Here is a 22658-nt window from a genome sequence, read left to right on the forward strand (position 1 = left end):
GGAAAAAAAAATTCTAAAAATATTTTACTATGTTTTTGCTTTTGTTTCCTTAAAACAGGCTCTCGCTGTATCCCTGGCTAGCCTAGGAATTGCTATGTAGATCAGGTTTTCCTCAAGTTCACAGAGTTCTCTGCCTCCTGGGTGCTGGAATTAAAGTGTGCACCACCATGCCAGGTCCCAAATCTTTTGTGAAAAGCTTTCTAAAACAGCTTGCTTTATTTACACGGAGCCTTCTTTACTCGTGAAGACGGCAAAGCAGGGGCTGAGGGCGAAGGATTTGTAGTTCAGGGTGACTGTGCCAGTTGCCAGCCGGTGGCTTAGACTGTTTGGAGTCTGTCCCAGTTTTTACATCTTCAAAATGACGGTAGTGATAAAAACAGTCTAGGGTTGAGACGTGTGTCTCCCTTATTGGCTGTTCCAGGGTGTGACTTTACATACACTAGCTAACTTACTCAGTTCTCACATTTGTGAATTTAAATGTCTGGGAACCCCCAGGGCTAGGTATTTAGTTATCGCTTGAGGAGCAGAATTTTTATGTGTAGCAGTTCCCTGTAGTGAGGTAACAAACCTCTCCACAGTAAAACACAAAAATGCTCTACCAGGAAGTAGATAAGATTTCTAAATACTTTAGGTCTTACACACTGCCAGATGTGAAAAAAAAATTGCTTACAAAAGTTTTTGGAGTTTTACAGTTGCCTGTGTATCTTCGTTTAGTAGGTGAGAAAAATAGGTTCCAAGAGGATTAGACACTTAATCAAGAGTGCGCTATTAAAAATTCACAAGTTGAGGTTTAAAGGCAGGGATTTGGGTGTCCCAGAATTTTGTTCTTACCTACAGTGTCACAGAGTGGTTCTTGTGAGGTCTGAATGAGCCAACTTGTATAAAAACACACACGTATAAAGACAGGACTGGGCAGGTGGTGAGTTGGTTTAAGCACTGATGCCTAGCGCATTTTCTGCTTTTGAGATGCCTGTGATTTATTGTGTCCCTGTTAGCAGTGCAGTGATTTACTGACTTAATTAAGCCTGAGCTTCCTGTCCTCTTTAGGGCAGGCTGACCTCAAAACTCATCATTACCCTAAGCCACACTGCAGTCAGCATGTGGCCATGAATGCCCTACGACTTTAGGTTACAGTCAGCAGGGACCGAACAAACTTCTCTCTCCATGAGCTGAAAGCATTTATCACCGGCTGCACGCTTGTGTCTCCTGAAAGCCATATGCTAAGGCCATAAGCCTCAATATGATTTTATTTGTTGATGGTGCCTGCAAGGAAGTCATTATGGTTAAATGAGGTCTTAAGGGTGGCTCCTGGTATAATGGAATTAGTTTCCTTATGTCTCAGTTTGTTTTTTATTGCCGAAAACACAATGTCTAAGACACAGCAAATGCCCATACATTTGTATCTATGTGACAAATGCTCTGACTAAAGCCAAAGTCGGAGTTCAAAGGGCTTATTTGGTTTACAATTCCAAGTTCATCACTTTGTCAAAGTCAAGGCAGACCCTCTAGCAGCTAGAAAGATTACATTCACAGTTGAGAGCAAAGAGAGAATAAACACACTATTGCTAATGCTTGCTAGCTTTCTCTTCTTTTAAACCATCAGGATCCCCTGCCTAGGGAGTGGTGCTGCCCACTATGAGCTGGGTCTTCCTACATCAATAAACACTCAAGACAACCCTCCACGGATAAGCACACAGGCCAAATTCATCTAGATAATTCCTAAGCAAGACTGTCTTCCCAGGTGATTCTTGGTTGTGTCAAGTTGACAATTAAAACTACCAGCACAGGAAGTTATAAAGAAATGAGGTTTATTTTGGTTTATGGTTCTGGTCCGAGATGGAGGAGCTGCATTTTATACGATGGCCTTCTTGTTTGTTGAGTCCCGAGGCAGCACAAGACAGCACATAGTGAGAAACCGAAAGCAGAAGAAAGACCTAACTAAATTGGCTTTATAGAAAACACATTCCAGGGGGCTGGAGAGATGGCTCAGCGGTTAAGAGCATTGCCTGCTCTTCCAAAGGTCCTGAGTTCAATTCCCAGCAACCACATTGTGGCTCACAACCATCTGTAATGAGGTCTGGTGCCCTCTTCTGGCCTGCAGGCATACACACAGACAGAATATTGTATACATAATAAATAAATAAATATTTAAAAAAAACACATTCCAGAAGTAACCCATGTCGATATCAAGCCATTAATGATGGCATTACTGGGTGGATCCATTCCTATAGACAAAGCCCTAATTGCTTCTCAAACTGGCCCCATTTTTTAATAGCTCATAATGGGGATTGAATTTCAGCATGAGTTGCCGAAGAAAAAAAACTATGTTCAAACCATAGCACTCTGGAAGAAGAGATACTGAGGAACTCAAGTCTCTCCTCTTTCCCGTGCATATACTCCAAGGGATTCCAGGTGAAGAAGGTACAGTCTCTAATCCAGAAAGAGAACTCTTACCAGGAGCTGGATTTTCTGGACCTTTAGTCATGGACATCTGCACTTCGGAATTGTAAGAAAATAAGTTTCGGTTGCTTCCGGCCTCCAGTATGTGGTATTTTGTTAAGGAGCATGGGCAGACTAATGTCACACCTGTAGCTCAGCTTGTCAGTCAACTTGATATGCCCAGAGGTGTTTCCTTCTAGAAAGAATGGGTTCAAGCTGTGAAAATTTCTGGGTCTTTTTTCCTCCTTTCTTTTTGACTTGGTCTTCTTTACTATTAGATTCTTAACTAGGGCTTCTCATTCTTGGTTATAGATTGGACCGTAATGTTTCACATTGTGACAAGTTGATCATCCATCTCTAAGTGGAGGCTGGAACCCATAAAACCACGTGTGTTAGCATGGAATCTAGCGAAAAAGTCCGTGGACACTAGTCACAGAAGTGTACCTGAGAAGAAAGAGTATTCAATTGGCAGCGTAAACCATAGCCGTTTGCCAGCCTTTGTTGAGCTATTTTAATTGGTATCAGTTTTGAGGAATGATAAACCAAATAAATAAACTAAATCTGCCTAGTTTGATGACCTTTTCTGGATGCAGAGTTAAGGGCTAAAGTCATGAGAGATTAGAGCCTGAACTATTCTCTTCAGCATTGCAGAAGGTTATTTGCCATAAATCATGACTCTCCTCAGATTATCTTATTTAAAGGCTCGAGGCCTCCTGTAACACTGGAAAGAGGCAGAAGGCCAAAAACAAACGGGAGATGTAATCTGAGCCTTTACCTCTTTACATCTCGCAAACATTAACTTGTTCTTATCTCCTAACCCCCCGTGAGACTATTTTTCCATTGTGGGCATTTTCTGAAGAAGTTCATCAGAGGAACCAAAGGGATTTCTCTATGGGAGCCTAGACTGCTAAGGGAACAGAGCATTCTCATTCTGTGATGGCAGCTGCTCTCCAGTGGACTTGCCCTCTGTGGTATTTACTCTTCAAATATTGCATCATTTTCTAAGAGGAAAGCAGTTTGGAAGATTCTAGTCATAGACCAGACTGGGATAAACCTTTTATTTATTCATAGAAGCACACACACGTGACTATCTATGCATATCCCTTGCCAATTAGGTCATAGCAAATCACAAGCCAATTTTTAGAAATTTGAATTTGCATTTATGACTGTGTGTGCGAAGAAGGAGGGAGGCTCATGTGTGCCATGGCATGCATGTGGAAGCAGAAGACGCCTCGTGGGACTTGGTCCTTTGTGTTCTCAGGGATTAAACACAAGGAGTCAGATCTGTGTGACAAGCACCTTTACTTACTGAGTCATCTGCTGCTGGGCCGCTTGTTCTCATGACTGTTGTTTTAGAAAGAGTCTTACTTTCAAGGGTGGGCCAATTTGGAGATCATTCTGTGACCGATGCTTGCCTTGAACTCATAGCAATCCTCCTGCCTCAGCTCTTGAGTGCTAAGATTCCATCTGTGAGCCACAATACAGGCTTACTTTACTATTTTAATTTTTGTAAGGTATGCACTTTTTATTTAAACTTTTTATTCATTTTACATACCAACCGCTGTTTCCCCTCCTTCTCCTCCTCCCTCTCTCCCCACTCCTCCCCCAAGCCCAGTCCCCATCCACTCCTCAGAGAGGGTAAGAACTCCCATAGGGAGTCAGTAAAGCATGGCACATTAAGCTTGGGCAGGACCAAGCCCCTCTCCCCTGCATCAAGTTTGAGCAAGGCATCCTACCATAGGGAATGGATTCCAAAAAGCCAGCTCATGCATCAGGGATAGAGCCTATTCCCACTTCCTGGAACCCTTCAAACAGACAAAGCTACACAACTGTTGTCCACATGCAGAGGGCCTTGGTAGGTCCCAGGCAGGCTTCCCAGTTGTTGGTCTAGATTCCATGAGCTCCCATGACTTCAGGTCAGCTGTCTTCTGAGGGTTTCCCAGACATGATCTTGACCCCACTTGCTCATATAATCCCTCCTCCCTCTCTTTAACTGGACTTCCAGAGCTCGGCATGTGCTTGACTGTGGATCTCTGCATCTGCTTCCATCAGTTTCTAGATGAAGGTTCTATGATGACAGGGTAGTTACCAATCTGAACACAAGGAAAGGCCAGTTCAGGCACCCTCTCCACTATTGCTAAGGGTCTTAGCTGGAACTATCCTTGTGGATTCCTGGGAATTTCTCTAACACCACGCTTCTTAACACCACAATGGCTCCCCCTACCAAGATGTCTCCTTCATTGTTCTCCCTGTCTGTCCCTCCCCCAACTTGATCATCCCATTCCCTTGTGTTTCTATTCCCCCTCCCCTCCTTTCTCCCACATCCACAGTTTACCCAGGAGATCTCATCTATTTCACCTTCCCAGGGCAATCCATGCATCCCTCTTAGGGTCCTCCTTGTTACCTAGCTTCTCTGGAACTGTGGTTTGTAGTCTATTTATCCTTTGATTTATATCTAGTATCCACTTATGAGTGAGTACATACCGTGTCTGTCTTTCTGAGTCTATGTTACCTCACTCAGGATGATGTTTTTTCTAGTTCCATAAAGCTTCTGTAAGGCAAAGGACAAAATGAGGTAAGGTAATTGACACAAAAAGGAAACCTACAGAATGAGAAAAAAAAATCTTCACCAACCCCATATCTGACAGAGGACTGATCTCCAAAATATATTTAAAAACTCAAGAAACTAGACGTCAAAATAGGAAATAATCCAATTAAAAATGGGGTACAAATCTAAACAGAAAATTCCCAACAGAAGAATCTCAAATGCCCAAAAGATATTTAAGGAATTGCTTAACATCCTTAGTCATCAGGGAAATGCAAATCAAAATGACTCTGAGATACCATTTTATACCTGTCAGAATGGCTAAAGATCAAAAACACGGATGACAGCTTATGTTGGAGAGGCTGTGGAGTAAGGGGAACACTTTTCCATTGCTGGTGGGAGTGCAAACTTGTACAACTGCTTTGGAAATCAGTATGGATATTTCTCAGAAAACTGGGACTCACTCTACCTCAAGACCCAACAACATCACTTTTGGATATATACCCAACAGATGCTCAGTCATACCACAAGGATACTTGCTCTACTATGCACATAGCAGCATTATCCTTAATAGCCAGAACCTGGAAACAGGCTAGATAACCCTCAACTGAAGAATGAATAAAGAAAATGAGGCACATTTACACAATGGGGCACTACTCCGTGGTAAAAAAACAGTGACATCTTAGAATTTGCAGACAAATATAAGGAACACACTTTTATCGAACCTCTCTCAAGTCAATGCACAGACAAGCCCTGGCTGCCTTTACACCTCAGCCCATTTCTCAGGAAGACCAGAAAGCCTTCAGCCGTCTCAAACTGGGGTGGACACACACACACACACACACACACACGCACGTACCATTAAGGAAAAGACTTAAAACTTTGGGTATATAATTGACACAAAAACTGTGCGGACTCAGAGTGTAGACTAGGTGGCCATCCAGGAGGCAGCTTTTGGGAGAGCCAGGGACTTTTTGTAGCCATGTATCTATCTCATGAATTCTTGGAATGACTGTTTTTAAAACAGCATGATACAAGCCCTCTGTAAGCAATCATTTTTTTTCCCACCCCCCCCAGTTCCCAAATAATTGACTCAGAGGCTTGAATATGAATTATAAATGCTTGGCCGATAGCTCAGGCTTGTTGCTAGCTAACTCTTTCAGCTTAATTAACCCATATTTCTTATCTCTGCTTTGCTGCATGGCTTGGTACCTTTTCTCATTACACATGCCCACCTTGCTTCTCTGCAGGGGACTCTCTGACTCCTCCCTTCCTCATCCCTGAATTCCCCTAGTCTGGCTCTTCCACCTAATTTTTTCCTGCCTGGCTATAGGTCAGTAAGCCTCTTTATTAGACCAATCACAGTGACATAGATTCACACAGTAAAGAAATATTCCACAGCACCCTCAGACGCATTGCACAACTTTGAGGATGCTTGCTCCAACAAAATGTTGTCTTTCACTGTTACAGTTTTTCAATCTTGAGTCAAAGGCACCAAAAACAAACCTACAAAATTAAAAGGTAATCAGTATAGTAAAGACCATGGCAACATCTAGTTTTTGGTCAAGCTAGGGGTTAAAGATATTTGTGAAGCAGCTCCCTCACAGTCCAGCTAGAAGCATGCGCAGTCTATGACAAAGGGGGTGGGACTTGTGGTTCTTTCTGAGTGCTGAACCACAGTTGCTGTAAGATGGACGAACAGGTTCGGGTTGGAGTCGCTATCTTATGACCCGGCGCGCTCAGGCAGAGCCGTGGTCTTCATTTTCATCGTGCTGGGAGCCATGGCAGGGGGCTCCTTTGCACCCTGACGGAAATGCCTGGGTGTTTTCCAACAACACTGTATTGGCATCAAAACACTTGGGTATGTGACGTCACATTCACAATGGAGCGGAAGGTAGTTTGTGAAGGATGCAGGACTCCATGCCTGGAAAGGAAGATTGAAAGAAAGCTCGCAACTGCAAATTGTTCGTTGCCATGGTGATGACCTGGTAGTCAGAAACTTGTTGCTCTTCTCTGGGGGAGAGGTTTCAGTGCCAGGTTCGAAGTCGAGGGTGATGTAGCATAGCGTCTTCAGGTCTTGTGTAATTTTCTGCTTAGCTATGGCGTTGAGGTGTAACCGCGCCCGGTCAGATCTTTATGACGTAGGCTGTCTATCAGGTCCCAGCCAACCTGGTCCAGATGCAGGATAAAGTAGGGCTAAGGGAGTCCTTTCTAGATGGGCCGTGGGCATGAACTGTTGCTGGAATCCATCGCGACACCAGTGGTACAAATGGAGGCGACAGGAAGAGCGCAGCCTGGATGGTTTATGTACATGGCTGGGGTGCTGAAGGTCTGGAGAGTGAACTGGGCCATCTTTTCAACCTTGGCTTTTGGGTTGGGGAGGTCTTGCTCCTCATAGCCATTGTAGCTGTGGCGCCAGATCTTTTCCATCTCCTTCTAGTTGGTGACATCGGGTATTTCAGGATCAGGGCCCCACTCTTGCTCTGGGTCTTGTCGCCCACGTAGGAGTCATTCTGGCCTATGCCCACCATCATGCCCTGGTGACACAAGTGACTCACCAGAGAGAAAGCTGGCTTAGGGAGCATTATCCCAGAGAAGCCGGCTTTGCACGTGTCGGAGTTGACAAGTTGCCCAACATCCAGGGTGACAGGTGTGGACTGGAGGTCAAAGAGCTTTGAGGGTTTCTTGCTCCGGCGGTGGTTGGGAATGAATCAGTCTCACAAAAAAACCTAAACCTGGACTTGAACTCAGTCCCTCAGCCTCTGAGTGATGGGAGTTTAGGTGAGTGCTACTGTATCTGGCTCTACAAAGAGATCCTTGTTCTCAGCTCGTTGGGAATATGAAAAGTACAGGGGATGCCTTAAATGCACACATGAAAGCCTGGTGCCAGAGCACTGGGAGCCCTTCTAGTGTTCTAGTCTTCGTCTGTTTCACCAAGGGAGGCTGACATGAATGTGGTAAACACATAGGTGGCAGCATCAACTCTGGCAAACATAGAGAAGCATGTGGGAATGTCAAAGAGATAGTGGCGTGTTCCAAGAGTCAGAAAATGTAGGAATAGTCTATTGATAATCTCAAGTTTCTCACTCAGGTGCCTGGCTATCTTCCCTCCCGTCCTTTTTCTTCCTTGTGCCCATGAATTTATACATGTGCATTCATAATACATACATTGTGTGTTCTCTTTTTGAGTTGAGCCCAGTATGTTATCTTTTGGTGTGGTCTTATAAGTCTCAGAACTGCATTTTGTAAGACTTTATTCTGATTGACGGTTGGATATATCATCCATAAACACTTGGGAAAAAATCATCAAAAGGGAAGAAATAGAAACCTATGTATTTGGCAGAAGTTTCCTGTAAAGACTTTCCATATGCAGTTCAAATGGGAGAAACTGCTATATGTGGCAATGAAGTAAAAATTGTTTAAAAATATTGAAGAACACACCACTGCTGGGTTTATAGTCCTTTTGCCTCTCCACTCAGCGTTTGACTCCTTTGTATTATCTGAATAAGGGGAAATCGAGAGTGGATGAAGATGCTGGGTCTTTTAGTTTTCCCTTTGGATACTCTGAGCAAAGTATCTGTTTTCAGTTCTTTTCTAATAAATATTTTAAAACATCCAAGATACTTATCTGTTAGTAGCATTTGAAGATGCTCCTTTTAGCTGTAGTAACTTATTTAACGTGTGTGTGGGAGGCTGTGGCTGGGTATCCAACTCAGAGTCTTACGCATGCTGGTCAGGTGTTCTGTAATTGAGCTGCAGCTACAGCCTCTAGGTGAGCAGTTCTTTTTGAGCACCTATGTAAAGACTGCATGCCAGCGTCTCTCGCTTTCAAATCGGAAAATGACTGTGGAACAAATAAGTAAAGCTGAAGAATGCGCCTGCTGATACCGCAGGGGCAGAAGTTAGTAGCTGTTAATAGGTGAATTTTTTTGTCCCGTGCTTTCCCGTGTATTTTGACTTAGAAGTGGGGTTCAAGTCTACTGAAGAGGAGCTAGTGCTCTTAAGGGATGTGCAGGAGAGTTTTGGAAAGCCAGGTGACTTTATGACTCGTCCCCGAGTTGTGTTGCAGAGACACACATGATCAACCTCATGCCAGGGCAATGCCCCGTGTGCTGAAAAATGACCTGGTGAGCCGGGCGGTGGTGGCGCACGCCTTTAATCCCAGCACTTGGGAGGCAGAGGCAGGCGGATCTCTGTGAGTTCGAGACCAGCCTGGTCTACAAGAGCTAGTTCCAGGACAGGCTCCAAAACCACATAGAAACCCTGCCTCAAAAAACCAAAAAAAAAAAAAAAAATGTCCTGGTGAACAGCTCGGGGGGCAAAGGCACTTGAAGACTTGCATTCAGTGCCTGGGCCCAAGGTAGCGAGGAGCGAACTGCCTCCTTCAAAGTTTTCTCTGACCTCCACGCTGGCGCTGAGGAGCATGCACACACAAAGAGCTTCACAGAAAAGAAATAAGTGTGACATCGTGTATATATTTGTAACATGGCTTTAAAGGCCTTGCTGAATGGTGTTATTACTGAGGTGAGGGACTCATAGAATTCTTCAGCAAAGAGAATGTTGTTTAGAGGAGTGTGGGGCTCTTTTTTTGTTTTAGAAATCGTATGTCTGGGAAAGGGACTGGCAAAGAGGAGAAGAGGACAGTGGGGGGCTGGAAGAGAAGGGAGAGGCAGAGGGAAAGAACAATCGGAGGGCCTGTGGAATCTGATGGCCTGTGTAACCTGGGGCAGACAGCGGGCAACATGGCAGGCTTTGCAGGTGAACCCTCCTACACTCCTTTTTAGCCACTCTGCGAAAGGAATAAGCTTTGAAGCCTGGCAGTGGAATTCTACTTCCAGGCTTGCTTTTCCCACTCTGTACACTTTATACACATGTATGAAGCTGTAGAAGAACGAAACTGATTTTTATTTTTTATTTTTTTGGTTTTTCGAGACAGGGTTTCTCTGTGGTTTTGGAAAAAGAAAGTTTTTCAGTAATGTCAGGAGCGAGCGCTCCTCTGGACTTGTGCGTTCAAGGCACCTTATGGGCTGATCAGAAACCTGCAACTTGGCAGAAGATGAAAGGCAGAGATTGAGGCTTTTGCATCATGTTTTTGAAGGCAACAGCTACCTGAAGCCCAGGGAGTGCCTGTGTGTCACAGAGAATGGGGGGGAGGGCAGTCTCACAAGTGGGCTTTGTACTCAGAACACAGAGATATGACTTGGGAACTGCAGAAGCTTGTAGCTTAAGTGTGAGGCTGAGCACCACCAGCTCCAGACTTGACCACAGCCCTAGAGGATGCAAGGCAAGCCAGCCCTGGGGTGATGCCACTGTGTAGCCATTCCCATTGGCTTCTTCACCATCTGATTTCCACCCTGTTCTCTGCTCTGGATGCTGATGGCATGGACAGCTAGGTTCTCACTTGGTTCAGAAATCCTACTCTGGCATTCTGAAGGCAGGAGGAGCCTGAGGATGGCACACATATATTTCCTCCACTGTTTCAATGCCACATCTTGTACAGTGCTGCTTCCCTTTCCAGACCTTCTACAGCAACACACCATGGGCCCAGTAGCCACTTTCTGCCGGTGCCTTCTCAGGTATCATGTGACAATAGCTGGTGGTTGTAACTATGACCTTTATTAAATTTTCAACTGTCCATACCTTTGTGAATTGTGCCATTGTTGAATTTCATCCCACTTCCTAGTTCCTGTTGGACCTTACACGTTGCTAACCAGTAGGAAACTATGCTCTCCAAGACTGTTCTATAAACAGAGGGGCTTCTGCTCTCAGAACCTCAGGCCTGGGAGACAAATAAACAAGTCCAGGGACTGTAAATCCACACATATGTGCAGTGTTGTCAGTCGGTGGCATGTAATACACACCATGATTTCCAAGTGTACAGAAAAGCCTTAATGTACCCCATGAAACACACGTGGTTTGAAATTATGAAGTTCATCTTACATGATGTCTTTATATATTCCACCAGATAATTTATGTTAATAATAATAATGATGACTACTTCAACTTTGGCTAAGGGCATCCAGAAAAGCTGGGACCTAGTTCTGAGATGTTTGTTGTCACAAGACTTTTTTTTGGGTCCTAAACCAGAATGTGGAATCAAATGAATCGTTTCTCAATGATTTTATGAGAACAGGAACAAAGATGACTGAGCCAAATCTGAAAAAAGTTTTGTGAGTTTTTTTTCTAGCTTTTTTGTTTCAAGAAAGAAGTGTTGGTCTGAGTCTTAGGGCGCAGGAAAAAGGAAAGGAATAAAAACGGCTGTACTCCGTTCTCAGTTTCGGCAGCTCCTTGTCCTTCGTGTGACCCACTGTGGCTCAAGCAGTGAACAGAGTCTACAGAACACAAAAATAAACAACGCTGAGAGCCTGTGGAATGTGATGGCCTGTGTAATGTGGGGCAGACAGCGGGTAGTGTGCCAAGCTCTGCAGGTGAGCCCTCCCAAGGCCCACACGCCATTTTCGCCACTCTGCTAAAGGAACAAGATATGATGCCTGGTAGTGAAGTTTTGTTCCCCTCAGTTGTCGGAGCCTAGGCTTGCCCTGTGTTCCCAGCGAGATGTAGTCACGTAGGGCTTCGTGGCTTAGGTTCTGGCTACAGTGGCTACGAAGAACAGAGAAAAGGGTGAATTCTTAACACATTTCTCAAGCTCTTTGTACCACCTGCCTATGTGATTTGAGAAAATGTTCAAACGAGAACTGGGGACGTTCAAACGAGAACTGGGGACGTTCAACACTTACTGACTCTATTTGCTTCCAGCTATCAGCTTAGGCTCACTTCCAAAGAGTTCTCACAATAGTTAGCAATGCAAAGGGTTAACTTCCAGCAAACCGAAATATTTGACTCCCGGTCCCTCCTGTCTCAACATGACAGTGCACAGCAATTACAGAGTGAGGCGATGTGGAATAGACAGGCTGGACTCTTGTTCTTCAATAACAGGCTTCCTAGTGACCAAAAAAAAAAAAAAAAAAAAAAAAAAGACCTGTGCATTATCTCAAACCCCAGGTTCTCTGAAGTCCCGGTGCTTTAGGTTAATGTGATTTGACTTAATAATGGCATATTCTGTAGCTGTGTAAACTGGAGTTAGAAGGTGTGCAAGAAGGCATTGAGCTAAATGAAAAATTATTACGCCGGATTGCGTAAATACCAAGCACCAGCTACAAGCCAGGCATTTTGCCTAGACTCCGTTGTATGGAATGTTTGTCTCCATCTCAGCCATCTTGATCTTAATATCTAGTCTTTACTATCAATGTCCCAAAGAATCTTCCTACTTCAGTGCCTCCAAATAAGAGGGAAAAGAACTCAGTTACCTATTGAAAATAGAAATCTGGGACAAGTTCTTGCTATTGAACCACATTGGAATCAACTGTCTGCCATTGCCTGGAGTCACTGACTGTGTGCGTCAGAGATGAAGGGGTGGTGTGGAATATTTTGCTTTCTGTATTGGTGTGAAACACTAGTTGTGCCCGCTCCTTCCTTCCTGTGGGCCAAATACCATGTGGATCACACGGGTGTTTGTTTTGGGTTTTGTATAAAGTGTTTCTAGCTTCAGAATACCACACACAATGTAGAAACTGCAGCAGCTTCTTCTGCAAAGGTCAGTGTTGCAGTTTAGCACCCAAAGCCTTCTGTGGCAGCCAGTGGTTAATTGCTCGTTACCAAGATCTGTGTGAGAACTAACAAGAGAGGAACAGGAAGGAAGAAAGGAAGAGCGAAGCACTAGTCTTTCTTTACCCAAGGATAACAGTTGTTTTTTTTTCCCCGTGACACTTGAGGAAGGTCATTAAACAACAAAAGGAAATAACTCCATGTTTAGCTGAAGGCGTACTTAACACCAAGGACTCTAAATGTATAATAGCAGCTTGGATGCAGCTGGAACCTATTCATATTGAACAGAAAATTTTGTTTTTATATAACTTTTCCCCATCCCAGTCTTTGGATTTGAGTTGGTCTCTGGATGAGATACTGTAAAGCCACCAGCTGGAACACGGCTGCACGGATGTAAAGGCTCTGAGAAAGGCTCTGAGGCTTTTTTGAAATTCTCTCCTAACAGGCTTGGAAATTTGCCCCTTAATTGTCTCTAATGTACACGGTTGTCCTTCGGGGTTTTCCTAACCAAAGGCCAGAGTGCTGAATGAGCTTTGGGTCTTTGTTGGGGTAGAACCAAGAGTTTCCTTGTTGTTTAAAACAAGTGCAAAATGTGACTGACGGGCAAGGTGTTACTCAGTGAGTATCCACAAGAGATGTACAATCGGCGGGGCTTAGCGTGTGTAGCCAGGCACTGTTCCAGGTGCCAGGAAACAAAGCCAAAAGGATACAGACAAGATTAAGAAGTATAGATACTTACTTCTTCCTGCTTCTCCAGAAACAGGCCTATCTAGAAAGACCAGCTTCATTCAAATGGGACACTCTGAGCACTAGAAATGTTATATCCCCAGAGAATGCCTTCGGAGTGCATAACCAGCAGCAATAGAATCTACTCTGAAACTTTTCAATTTCTTTGTTCCTATCATAAATCTAAATTCTTTACATGTCTGAGTTTTAAGTGAAGATAAGAATGGGAAATTCATTGCTTGTATCCTTCTTTTTTTTAAAAAAAATTCTAGCCCCGATTTTAAAGATCTTTACCCCATTTACTTTTAGCAGTCTTATAATTTTTATTTTATGTTCATATCTGCTATCTGTTCAGAGTTAGTTTCTGTAAATGGCATGATTAAGACCCTAGATTTATGTCCCCCCCTCCCATTGAATTAGTCTATTCTGCTCTGATAATCTAATTGGTATTCCCATGGTATTGTTTACTTTGGTTTAGAATAGGTTTTAAAATCAGTTGGTATGATGTCAACCTGTGGTCACTCTTTTAAAAGTATTTATTTTTATTTTACGTGTATTAGTGCTTTGTCTGCATGCATGTCTGGGTACCATGTGTGTGCCTTATGCCAGTAGAGGCTAGAAGAGGATGCCAGATCCCTTGGTACTGTGGTTACCAACCATTTTGAGTTAGGACTCTATGTGGGAGCCAGCACTTCTCATGTGGGTGTTAGGACCTGAACCCAGGTCCTCTGCAATAGCAGCAATCACTGTTAACCACAAAGTCAATCCTTCAGTTTCTGTTCTTTCTCTTAAAAATTCTTTGGACTTTTATATATCTTTTGTATTTTTTTTCACATTTTAGAATCTGCTTGTCATTCCCTATTAAAAAGAGACTATTGGCATTTTGGTTGTGATTTCATTGGAATTATTGGTCAATTTGGGAAGTGATGCTACTCTCCAAGTCTGTAAGCAATAACCATGACTTTTCTATTCCTCTGTCTCTCAGGTGTCCTTAAATGTCTCTGAGTGCTGTTTGTAGTTTTTAGTCTTTAAATAAGATGTATATACATATTACAGTAAATTAATTCATACGCATTTCTAATTCTCCATCCCTATAAAGTAATATTTAACCCCAACTTTTAGATAATTACTGTTATTGTTATTATATGTGTGTGAGCATTTTGTCTTCATGTATTTCTCTATTCCGTGTGTGTCCCTGGGGCTTCCATGTCCAGATTAGGCTAGATTCCCTAGAACTGGTGTTACAGATGGTTACGAGTCATCATGTGAGTTATAGAGATAAAACCCAGGTCCTCTGGAAGAGCAGCTGGTATTCTTAATCCCTGAGCCCTCTCTACATTCCCTATTCTCCAACTTTTAATTGTTTGTCATTGACATAAAAGAGGATTAAGTATAAAAGTTATAATAATAAATTACAATTAATTGAAAATAATAAGCTTTGCTTTTCAAAATGTAGTTTTAAGAGATGAAAAAGTCATAAAGTACGGGGAAATATTTGCAATACATGAATTTATATCTATAATAAATAATTGTTATATATCAGCAAAATGAGATCTTAGTGTTTTAATAAGTGCTTCATACAGTGAGATTTATGAAGAGTTAATTATAATGTGAAAAGTGAAAAGTAGTTAATAGCCTTAGTCATGAGGGAAGTACAAATCAGAACTAAAATGAGATTAGCTGCACACTAGAATAGCTGAAATAATCATATCTCAGTAGTTAAAACTGAGAGGTAGTTGGAAGGCAGTATGCTGTTGACAGTATCACAAATCATCTCTAATAGTTTGGCAGTTTCTTCTTAAGTTTAGGTATATACTGATGTAAGACTCAACAATTTCATTCCTAGAAATTTACTACAGAAAATAATACACATGCTCACAAAACACTTGTACACATTTATAATGATCTAAAACTGCAGCCAACATTAATGCCCATCATAGGTGAATGAGTAAACAGACCGTAAGGGGTCCATAGTACTGACATTAAGAAACAACAAAATAGAACCAACTATGGACAACACAGACAGAACGAAGCTCAAAACGAAGCTGAAAGCATTGTCAGAAGGTTCTAGAGGTGTAGCTAGAATACTACGTGGATACTGTTCAAGTTTGAGCCCTTGAACTAAAGAAACCCCATATGTATGAAATTCTTTTTTTTTATTAATTTTTTTATTTAGGAGTTACTTTTTCATTTTACATAGCAACCACAGTTCTCCCTCGCTCTCCTCCTCCTGCCTTCCACACCTCCTCCCCATTCAACTAGCCATTCACTCCTCAATAAATGCATATCAAGTTGAGGCAGGACCAAACCCCTACCCCTTGTATTGAGGCTGAGCAAGGCATCCCTCCATAGGGAATGGGCTCCAAAAACCAGTTCATGCACTAGGTCGCACTGCCAGTGGCCCCACAGACTGCCCAAGCTACACAACTGTCACCCACATTTAGAGGGCCTAGTTAGGTCCTATACAGGTTCCCCAGCTATCAGTCCAGAGTCAGTGAGCTCCCAACTAGCTTGGGTCAGCTGTCTCTCTGTTTCCTGTCATGATCTTGATTCCCAATTGCTCAGATAATCCCTCCTCATCTCTTCGATTGGACTCTGGCAGTTCAGCCCAGTGCTTAGCTGTGGATCTCAGTATGGCTAAGATCAAAAGCACTGATGACAGCTGATGCTGGAGAGGATGTGGTGTCTGTTCCCAGCACCCACGTGGTAGCTCACATCTGCCTGTAACTCCACTTCTGAGGGATCTGATGTCCTCTTCTGGCCTTCATAAACACTGTACTCATATACACAACACACACATGTACACATTTATCAATAAGAAATCTTTAGGAAGTGTGTTTCAGTATATGCAAATAATCTCTTAGTTTTAAAAGTTTTTAATCATCTTTAAGGGTTTGATCTATTTGCACACACATGGCCTTTGGTGTATTATTCATCCCTGTCTAAGGCGTGGCTCCTTGTAAGGGTTGTTTCCTCTCTTGAGTGTCTGGTTTAGGAGACAGCACGCGTACAGTCATAATAATGGCGGAGGTGGCATTTGTCAGGTGCCCGGTTGTTTCTCACAAGCTTGGGCAGAGATGTTTTATCATTGGTCACCTAGCAACCTTTGGGTCTCCCACACCTCATTATAAAATGATTCATCTTGCTGGTGGCTAGGTGTCGGCATCTGTTGCTGGGGGAATCTTGTTTGTACCCAGCCAGAACATAGATACACATTCCCTGTCTTCCTTATGGGAGTCATTCAGGATCAAACATGGCCCCCATTTGACTCAGTGTGTTTAACACAGAGTCACTTTGCCATGGCCTTGACGTGTGTCACCTGTTTACTGTCTGTGTCACCATTGAGAATACAGGTGAAGATCCAGGGACAGCGCAGAGATGCTGGCTTCGTTTCTTTCTGGGTAAACCCATCACAGGTGGTAAACACATGACCTCCTCACTACAGCCTCCCCGCCAAGTTCATGTGTAATTCTCCCTCCACCTCATCACATCCCTGTGGCACTCACAGAAATATGGGCAATTTGCCAGTCCTCACTTTAGAAATCTCACCCCTTGAACTCTGTGGCTACTTTGCCTTTCTCCATGGTGGCAGTTGTCCCCAAACATGGTCCATGTTTCTTTGCCTGGAGCTATAATTATTCTAGACAGGGCTTATCTTCTCATTCCTTATATCTATATGTCGATATGCTTCTGGCTTATTCCCAATGATAGAAAAGGACCATTGAAAAAAGGGCAGTTAATCATGAGTTATTTCCAAAATATTTCCTGTGTAACCGGAATACTTCATAAATGCTCAAAAAAAGAGTCAGGCTGACAAACTTTATATTTCGTAAATACTAAGAGAGACTAAAGCCAATTAGAGTTTACGGTCAGTGCTCACTCTACAGGAGACTTACATAATAAGGATGTACTTAGTTCAGGGTTCAGATCAGCTATGAAGTATCCTTCAGAGAGGCTTATATGTTTAGGGCTTGGTCCCCAGTCAATAGTGTTTTTGATCTCTCTCTGCATCTCTGTCTCTTTCTCTTTTCTCCCACCCTTCTTCCCCGGGCAACATGAGATGAGTCATTTTATTCTGCTACCCCCTTCCTGCCATACTGTTCTGCCTCACAGGAGACTCTGACTTTTAAGCAATGAAACTAGCCGACCTTGACCTAAAACCATGTTCCGTCATCAACTTTTCTTCATTAAACTTGTTTTTCTCATTTGCCACAGAGACAAAAAGCTGACTGACCACACCTGGCCACCTGAATTAGAGAGACTAGGTTTCAGTAGTTCAGTGTCCTGTTTTTCTAAGTCAGGAAATGGTGGCAGAGAGGAAGGATTCAGACAGGGTCATGCCACTGAAGAGGGCCACTTGGACACAGTCATTGCGATCTCTCTTGGCAGCTTTCCACCACAGCCTTTCCTTTGTTATGGCTGCACACCAGCTTACAGAGGAAGCATACTGCTCATGGGGAAGACACTGGGGATAGGAGACACGGGGAAGGGACACAATGGAAAGTGACTATTCAGAGCTTTCCAAACAGAGATTCCAGTTTCCTTTAGCCGGCTGCTGTTTGTGCATTTTCTACAGATACAAGAGGTCACTTTAGAAAACTCCACCCAGGGTAACAGGAAAGAGATGCACCTTCCCAGAGTGTAGAGCTTTATAGCAAAGTTGCAAAGTGTTAGCAACTCTTTGCAAATGATTAAATTCGTTCAAGCACCACTAGGATAATGTGAATTGGGAATGAATTCCAATTTGTACTCAAAAGGATAGTTTTAGAAGGACATTCTAATACAGAGTTTTTGATCAAGGAAGTCTTTCTGAAGCCAGAATAAGATACAACTCACGATTATGTTTTAGTGATTGATGTAAAAACACAATAAATTATGGAATTGTTAGTAAAATGAAGAGTTGCATGATGGGAGTGCTTTCTTAGCTTACAGTTTTAGACATACTGGTGAGTCAGTAAAAGTTTTCCCTGCTGTTTTTGGCAAATATCAGATGGGTTAATCATTTACAAGGATGCTCAAGTTAATATGATGGAAACTGTTGGCTACTTCAAAGTCTCCAGGCAGCAGAGTTCACTTTGCTGTGTGAAACCTGTGTGTTTCTTTGGGAAGACACATCTATTGATTGACCTGTTTTGAGAGAAACTTGAATGTTGTTTCGTGTCCAAGAGTAACCATAATTCTAACATTGCAGGGTCTCCTTCTCATTTCCTTTGTCATGTTTTAGCATTGTGTGGACATCTTCTTGACCGAAATGCTGGTAGTAAATTTGAAATCTCCAGGGCTGGTATCTAGCTGCATCATCCGAAGTCTGCCAGAGATACCCGCTGCCATATGCATTCAGCTACTGCAGCATCTGGGAGTCTCCTCTGAGGAGAAGCTTCACCATTGTGAAAGGGGGAGAGTAGCATTCTTTCTGAGAATTGTACCTTTGGGGAGAACTGGGTTGGGGCTGAATGCTCTCAGAAAGTGTTGCGCTGCCACCTTTGTCCTGATGAGAATAGTTCTCGTACTGTGGTCATCCTCGCACTGAGGTCATCTTCGTGCCATGGTCATCCTTGCCCTGTGGTCATCCAGGTTAGCTTTGACTCACAGGAGACCTCAGTTTAGCATGTTTTCTCTGTGACACAATATGGATTCTTGCTCCAATTTGTTCAGATTTATACAATTGTGTTTGTTTTTTAGAAGATGTCTTTTCCAAGATCTCCTGAGTAAACTGGGAGCTTGGGGGCCACAAGAAAGGGCAGGAGGGGAGAGGGGAGGAAGGGAGGGGAGCGGAGAAAAATGTATAGCCCAATACAATAAAAAGATGATTGTGACATGCAAATTTTCTTTGCCCCGTGTCTGCATCCATAGAAAAGGCCCGGGCTGTGGAATGCTTCCTAGCCTCCTTCCTTGGTTCAGCTGAGGACCGAGTATTGCTGTAGCAAGCACACTCTAGTCATTTTCCCTTGCTCCTTTCCCTTCTTTTTAGCAGCGATGGTGCATGTTCTCAACAGTACAGGAGTGTCTTGATAGAGTAAACTTCTTGTTGTACACGAAAAAATTATGTGGCTCTTTCAATATTTAAACTGCTATACACCTGTAATTTTGTTGTTTTTTATCTCAGAAATAAATATAATACTTTGATATGTAAGTATATATTACGTTATGCTAGTATTTATATCTATCTTAGAATTTAAATTGTAGGTGTGCCATAGTATTTTTAAGGTATAATTTTAAGGTACTCTATATTCATATTACTTGTGTTAATGCTTTTTATTTATTTATTTATTTATTTATTTATTTATTTATTTATTTTGGTTTTTCGAGACAGGGTTTCTCTGTGGCTTTGGAGCCTGTCCTGGAACTAGCTCTTGTAGACCAGGCTGGTCTCAAACTCACAGAGATCCGCCTGCCTCTGCCTCCCAAGTGCTGGGATTAAAGGCGTGCACCACCACCGCCCAGCTGTTAATGCTTTTTAATATATATGTTTAGCATAAGCTACTGTCAGTTTTCCTGGGATTTTTTTGTACTATTTCTGAAAGGATGGCAACTTTTCAAGGATTATAAATAAACATTTTTACACTTAAAGAATTTTTTTAAAGGACAGATAATGGTCTTTACCATGTCTCAGTATTCATAGTTGTAAGTAATCATATTAATAGGAGATTAATAAGTACTTATCAAATGAAAAAATGCACCTTTGGGCATGGTACTAGAATAAAAGCATGTCCTTGTTTCCGCTTTAGATGGCCAGTAACCCCTGTGCCAGGCAGCATCCTGTACCAACTTGGAATAGCTACTAGAAGTTACTGGGTAGCAAACTTTCAAGATCAGAACTTACTGCTGAAGTAACTTGGAAAGAGAAGAAAACCAGAGTTGAAATCATGGCAAAGATAACTAGAGTTGGCTCGGCATCCCCTCCAGATGGAGGCTGGGGCTGGATGATTGTGGCTGGCTGTTTTCTCGTGACCATCTGCACCAGGGCAGTCACCAGGTAAGTGGATCTTTCTTCTTGATTTGTTAAGGATGATCTCATTTCATCCACATGTGTGTTTGACTGCTCATGTGTTTTTTTCTTTGCAAGTTATGATACTACAGTGCTACAGAGTCCTGGAAATTGGTCTCTTCTCTAATATTTAATATATGTTAGGAGACTTAGGAGTCTTTGAATGTGTTGGGCAAAATCGAATCCAGACATTTGTTTTCATGAGTATCTCTACAAAATGTAGAAGTGTGTGAAACATATTTTCCACCTTCCATAGTGCACTTATTTTTAGCATGAAACACACAAACCCCTCCTATATAGAATAATATGAGGATTGTCCTGATTTTTTCATTAGAAGAGGATTTTTTTTCTGTGATAGTTTCATAAAGAAATCAGTTTTCTAGGGATTTTAAAGAATTGCTAAATGCATACCCAAGAAGATTAAGTCAGCATAAGCTGAGTTGGCTTTAGGAAAATATAAGATGATCTTTATAAGTTTATTTTTTAGATATAATATATTAATGGAAAATCTTAATTAGGATAAGTATTAATCATTGAGATTTTAGAATAGGATTAGTTACATTTATAATTCATAATCCATAAATGAGAAACACTATGGCAAGAGACTGTAGTGTACAGTATATCTTCAAGTCTGCAGCATAGGAATAAGGAAAGCCATGCCTATGATTGAAGTAGAGTTATTCGGTCTATAATGGAGCTTGTGGACACACCATTATTGAAGTCAAGCTTGCATAGGGTTAAAATAAATCCCTTCTGTTTGTTAGGTATTGAGTGAGACTGGGGAGTGTCAAACCTAGAATTCAAACCTTGGGGCTTCACGTTGTGTTTTGGCTGTGGCGCTGGGGGCCGGATTGCGGTTTAAGAAAAGCAGCTGTATGAAGAAGGGACCCTTTCATTCTCACTTGCTCGTCTGTCTTTCCTCAAGAGGCATGGTGCTCACCACACTTCATATCCTACTAGCTCACTTCATGTGTTTATGAACTAGCACTTGTGCTATGCATGCTATTGCTTCTTCCTGACTTTTGTTCAAATGGAACTGCGGTTTTCTTCTCTGACATACCTTCTGGTCAGTACAAGAAAGTGTTTGTACTAATAACTTTATTTAATATCATAAATGAAGATATTGATATCTTTCTGCCAACAGATACGATGTGGGGTATTTATATTTGCCACCATTAGGGTTTGTTGGTTATGTCTCCTAATTATGGACTTTTTTCAAAATAATTTTATATTGAGTTTGATTTTCTTCCTTTAATATTCTGAGTGTGAGAAGGCTGTAAAACTAAAAAGGAATTCTGATGGAGGAAGGTCATTGGCTAATAAAGGAACTGCCCTGGCCCATTTTATTGGTTAGAGGATAGGTAGGTAGAGTAAACAGAACAGAACGCTGGGAGGAAGAGGAAGTGAGCTCAGAGACTCGACAGCTCTCTCGGGAGCAGACGCCTCAGAGAGAGATGCCATGCCCCGCTCCCGGGATGAAGCTCCAACCCAGGATGGACTAGGCTAGAATCTCCCCGGTAAGCGCACCTTGGGGTGCTACACACAGATGATTAGAGATGGGCTAAATTAATATGTGAGAATTAGCCTGGAAGAGAATGGGCCAAGCAGTGTTTAAAAGAATACAGTGTCTGTGTAATTATTTTGGGGCATAAGCTAGCCGAGCAGGCGGCCGGGGTGCTGGGAACGCAGCCCCACTGCCCCCATTACTACAGTTGGCGCCCAGACGTGTGGACAACTAAACCCATTTAAAAAACCTGAGAAGGCTTAAAAATAAGGGAGAGAGAGTTTAACACAGATTTTTGCTGTTTGTTGGTGGCGTTCTGTAGAGAGATTTCCTGATTCGGCAACAGTAGCAGAAAAAATGCTGTGTCATTTTAAAACGCGACTTCCTGGGGCTGTGCCACCATTGCGATCTCTGTCTGGCTCCTGCAGGAGACAGAGCTTTTGAATAGAGCATTTGGAATAAAGTGCTACCATTTGTTTGATGGCAACTAGACTCGCTGTGTTCTCGGGTCTGCTCTGCTTGTTAGAGGCAAGCAAGCGCTTCATCTAAGAGAGGCTTCCTGACTCAGCTTTAGCTGCAAAGCCTGCAGCTCATTAAGAGGTACTGCCACGAAACACTTAAACGGTGTTGATGAAAAGCTGAACACATGCTTTTCGGTTTTCAGCCGTAGCAGGAAAAAAGCTGCGCCATTTAAAAATGCCGGCTTTCTGGGCTGTCCTGCCAGGACAAACTCTGACTCTTACGCAGGCGGTTTGTGCGGTTTGCAAGCACAGGCTGCTGAAGCTCGCTTGCTGGCTACAGCCAGTACCTCAGCCATGAGGCTGGAAAGCTAAGGAATGGACTGGATCCAG

At 42.7% G+C, this 22658-nt stretch overlaps 1 protein-coding gene across 2 annotated transcripts in view; it reads left to right on the forward strand.

Annotated features, from left to right (window-relative positions):
• The window catches only part of Slc16a12 (solute carrier family 16 member 12), a 77425-nt gene that overhangs the window by 33828 nt on the left and 20939 nt on the right, over positions 1 to 22658 (forward strand). For both annotated transcript variants that reach the window (XM_041662024.1, XM_041662025.1), the window contains exon 2: positions 20044 to 20291. In XM_041662024.1, the coding sequence (XP_041517958.1) occupies positions 20182 to 20291 (110 nt within the window). In that variant the 5' untranslated portion in view covers positions 20044 to 20181. The remainder of the gene's footprint in view (positions 1 to 20043; positions 20292 to 22658) is intronic.

The sequence above is a fragment of the Microtus oregoni genome, unplaced genomic scaffold, assembly GCF_018167655.1.
Source record: "Microtus oregoni isolate MIOR12 unplaced genomic scaffold, Mior012 000012F_ref0000307, whole genome shotgun sequence".
NCBI classification, from domain to species: domain Eukaryota; kingdom Metazoa; phylum Chordata; class Mammalia; order Rodentia; family Cricetidae; genus Microtus; species Microtus oregoni.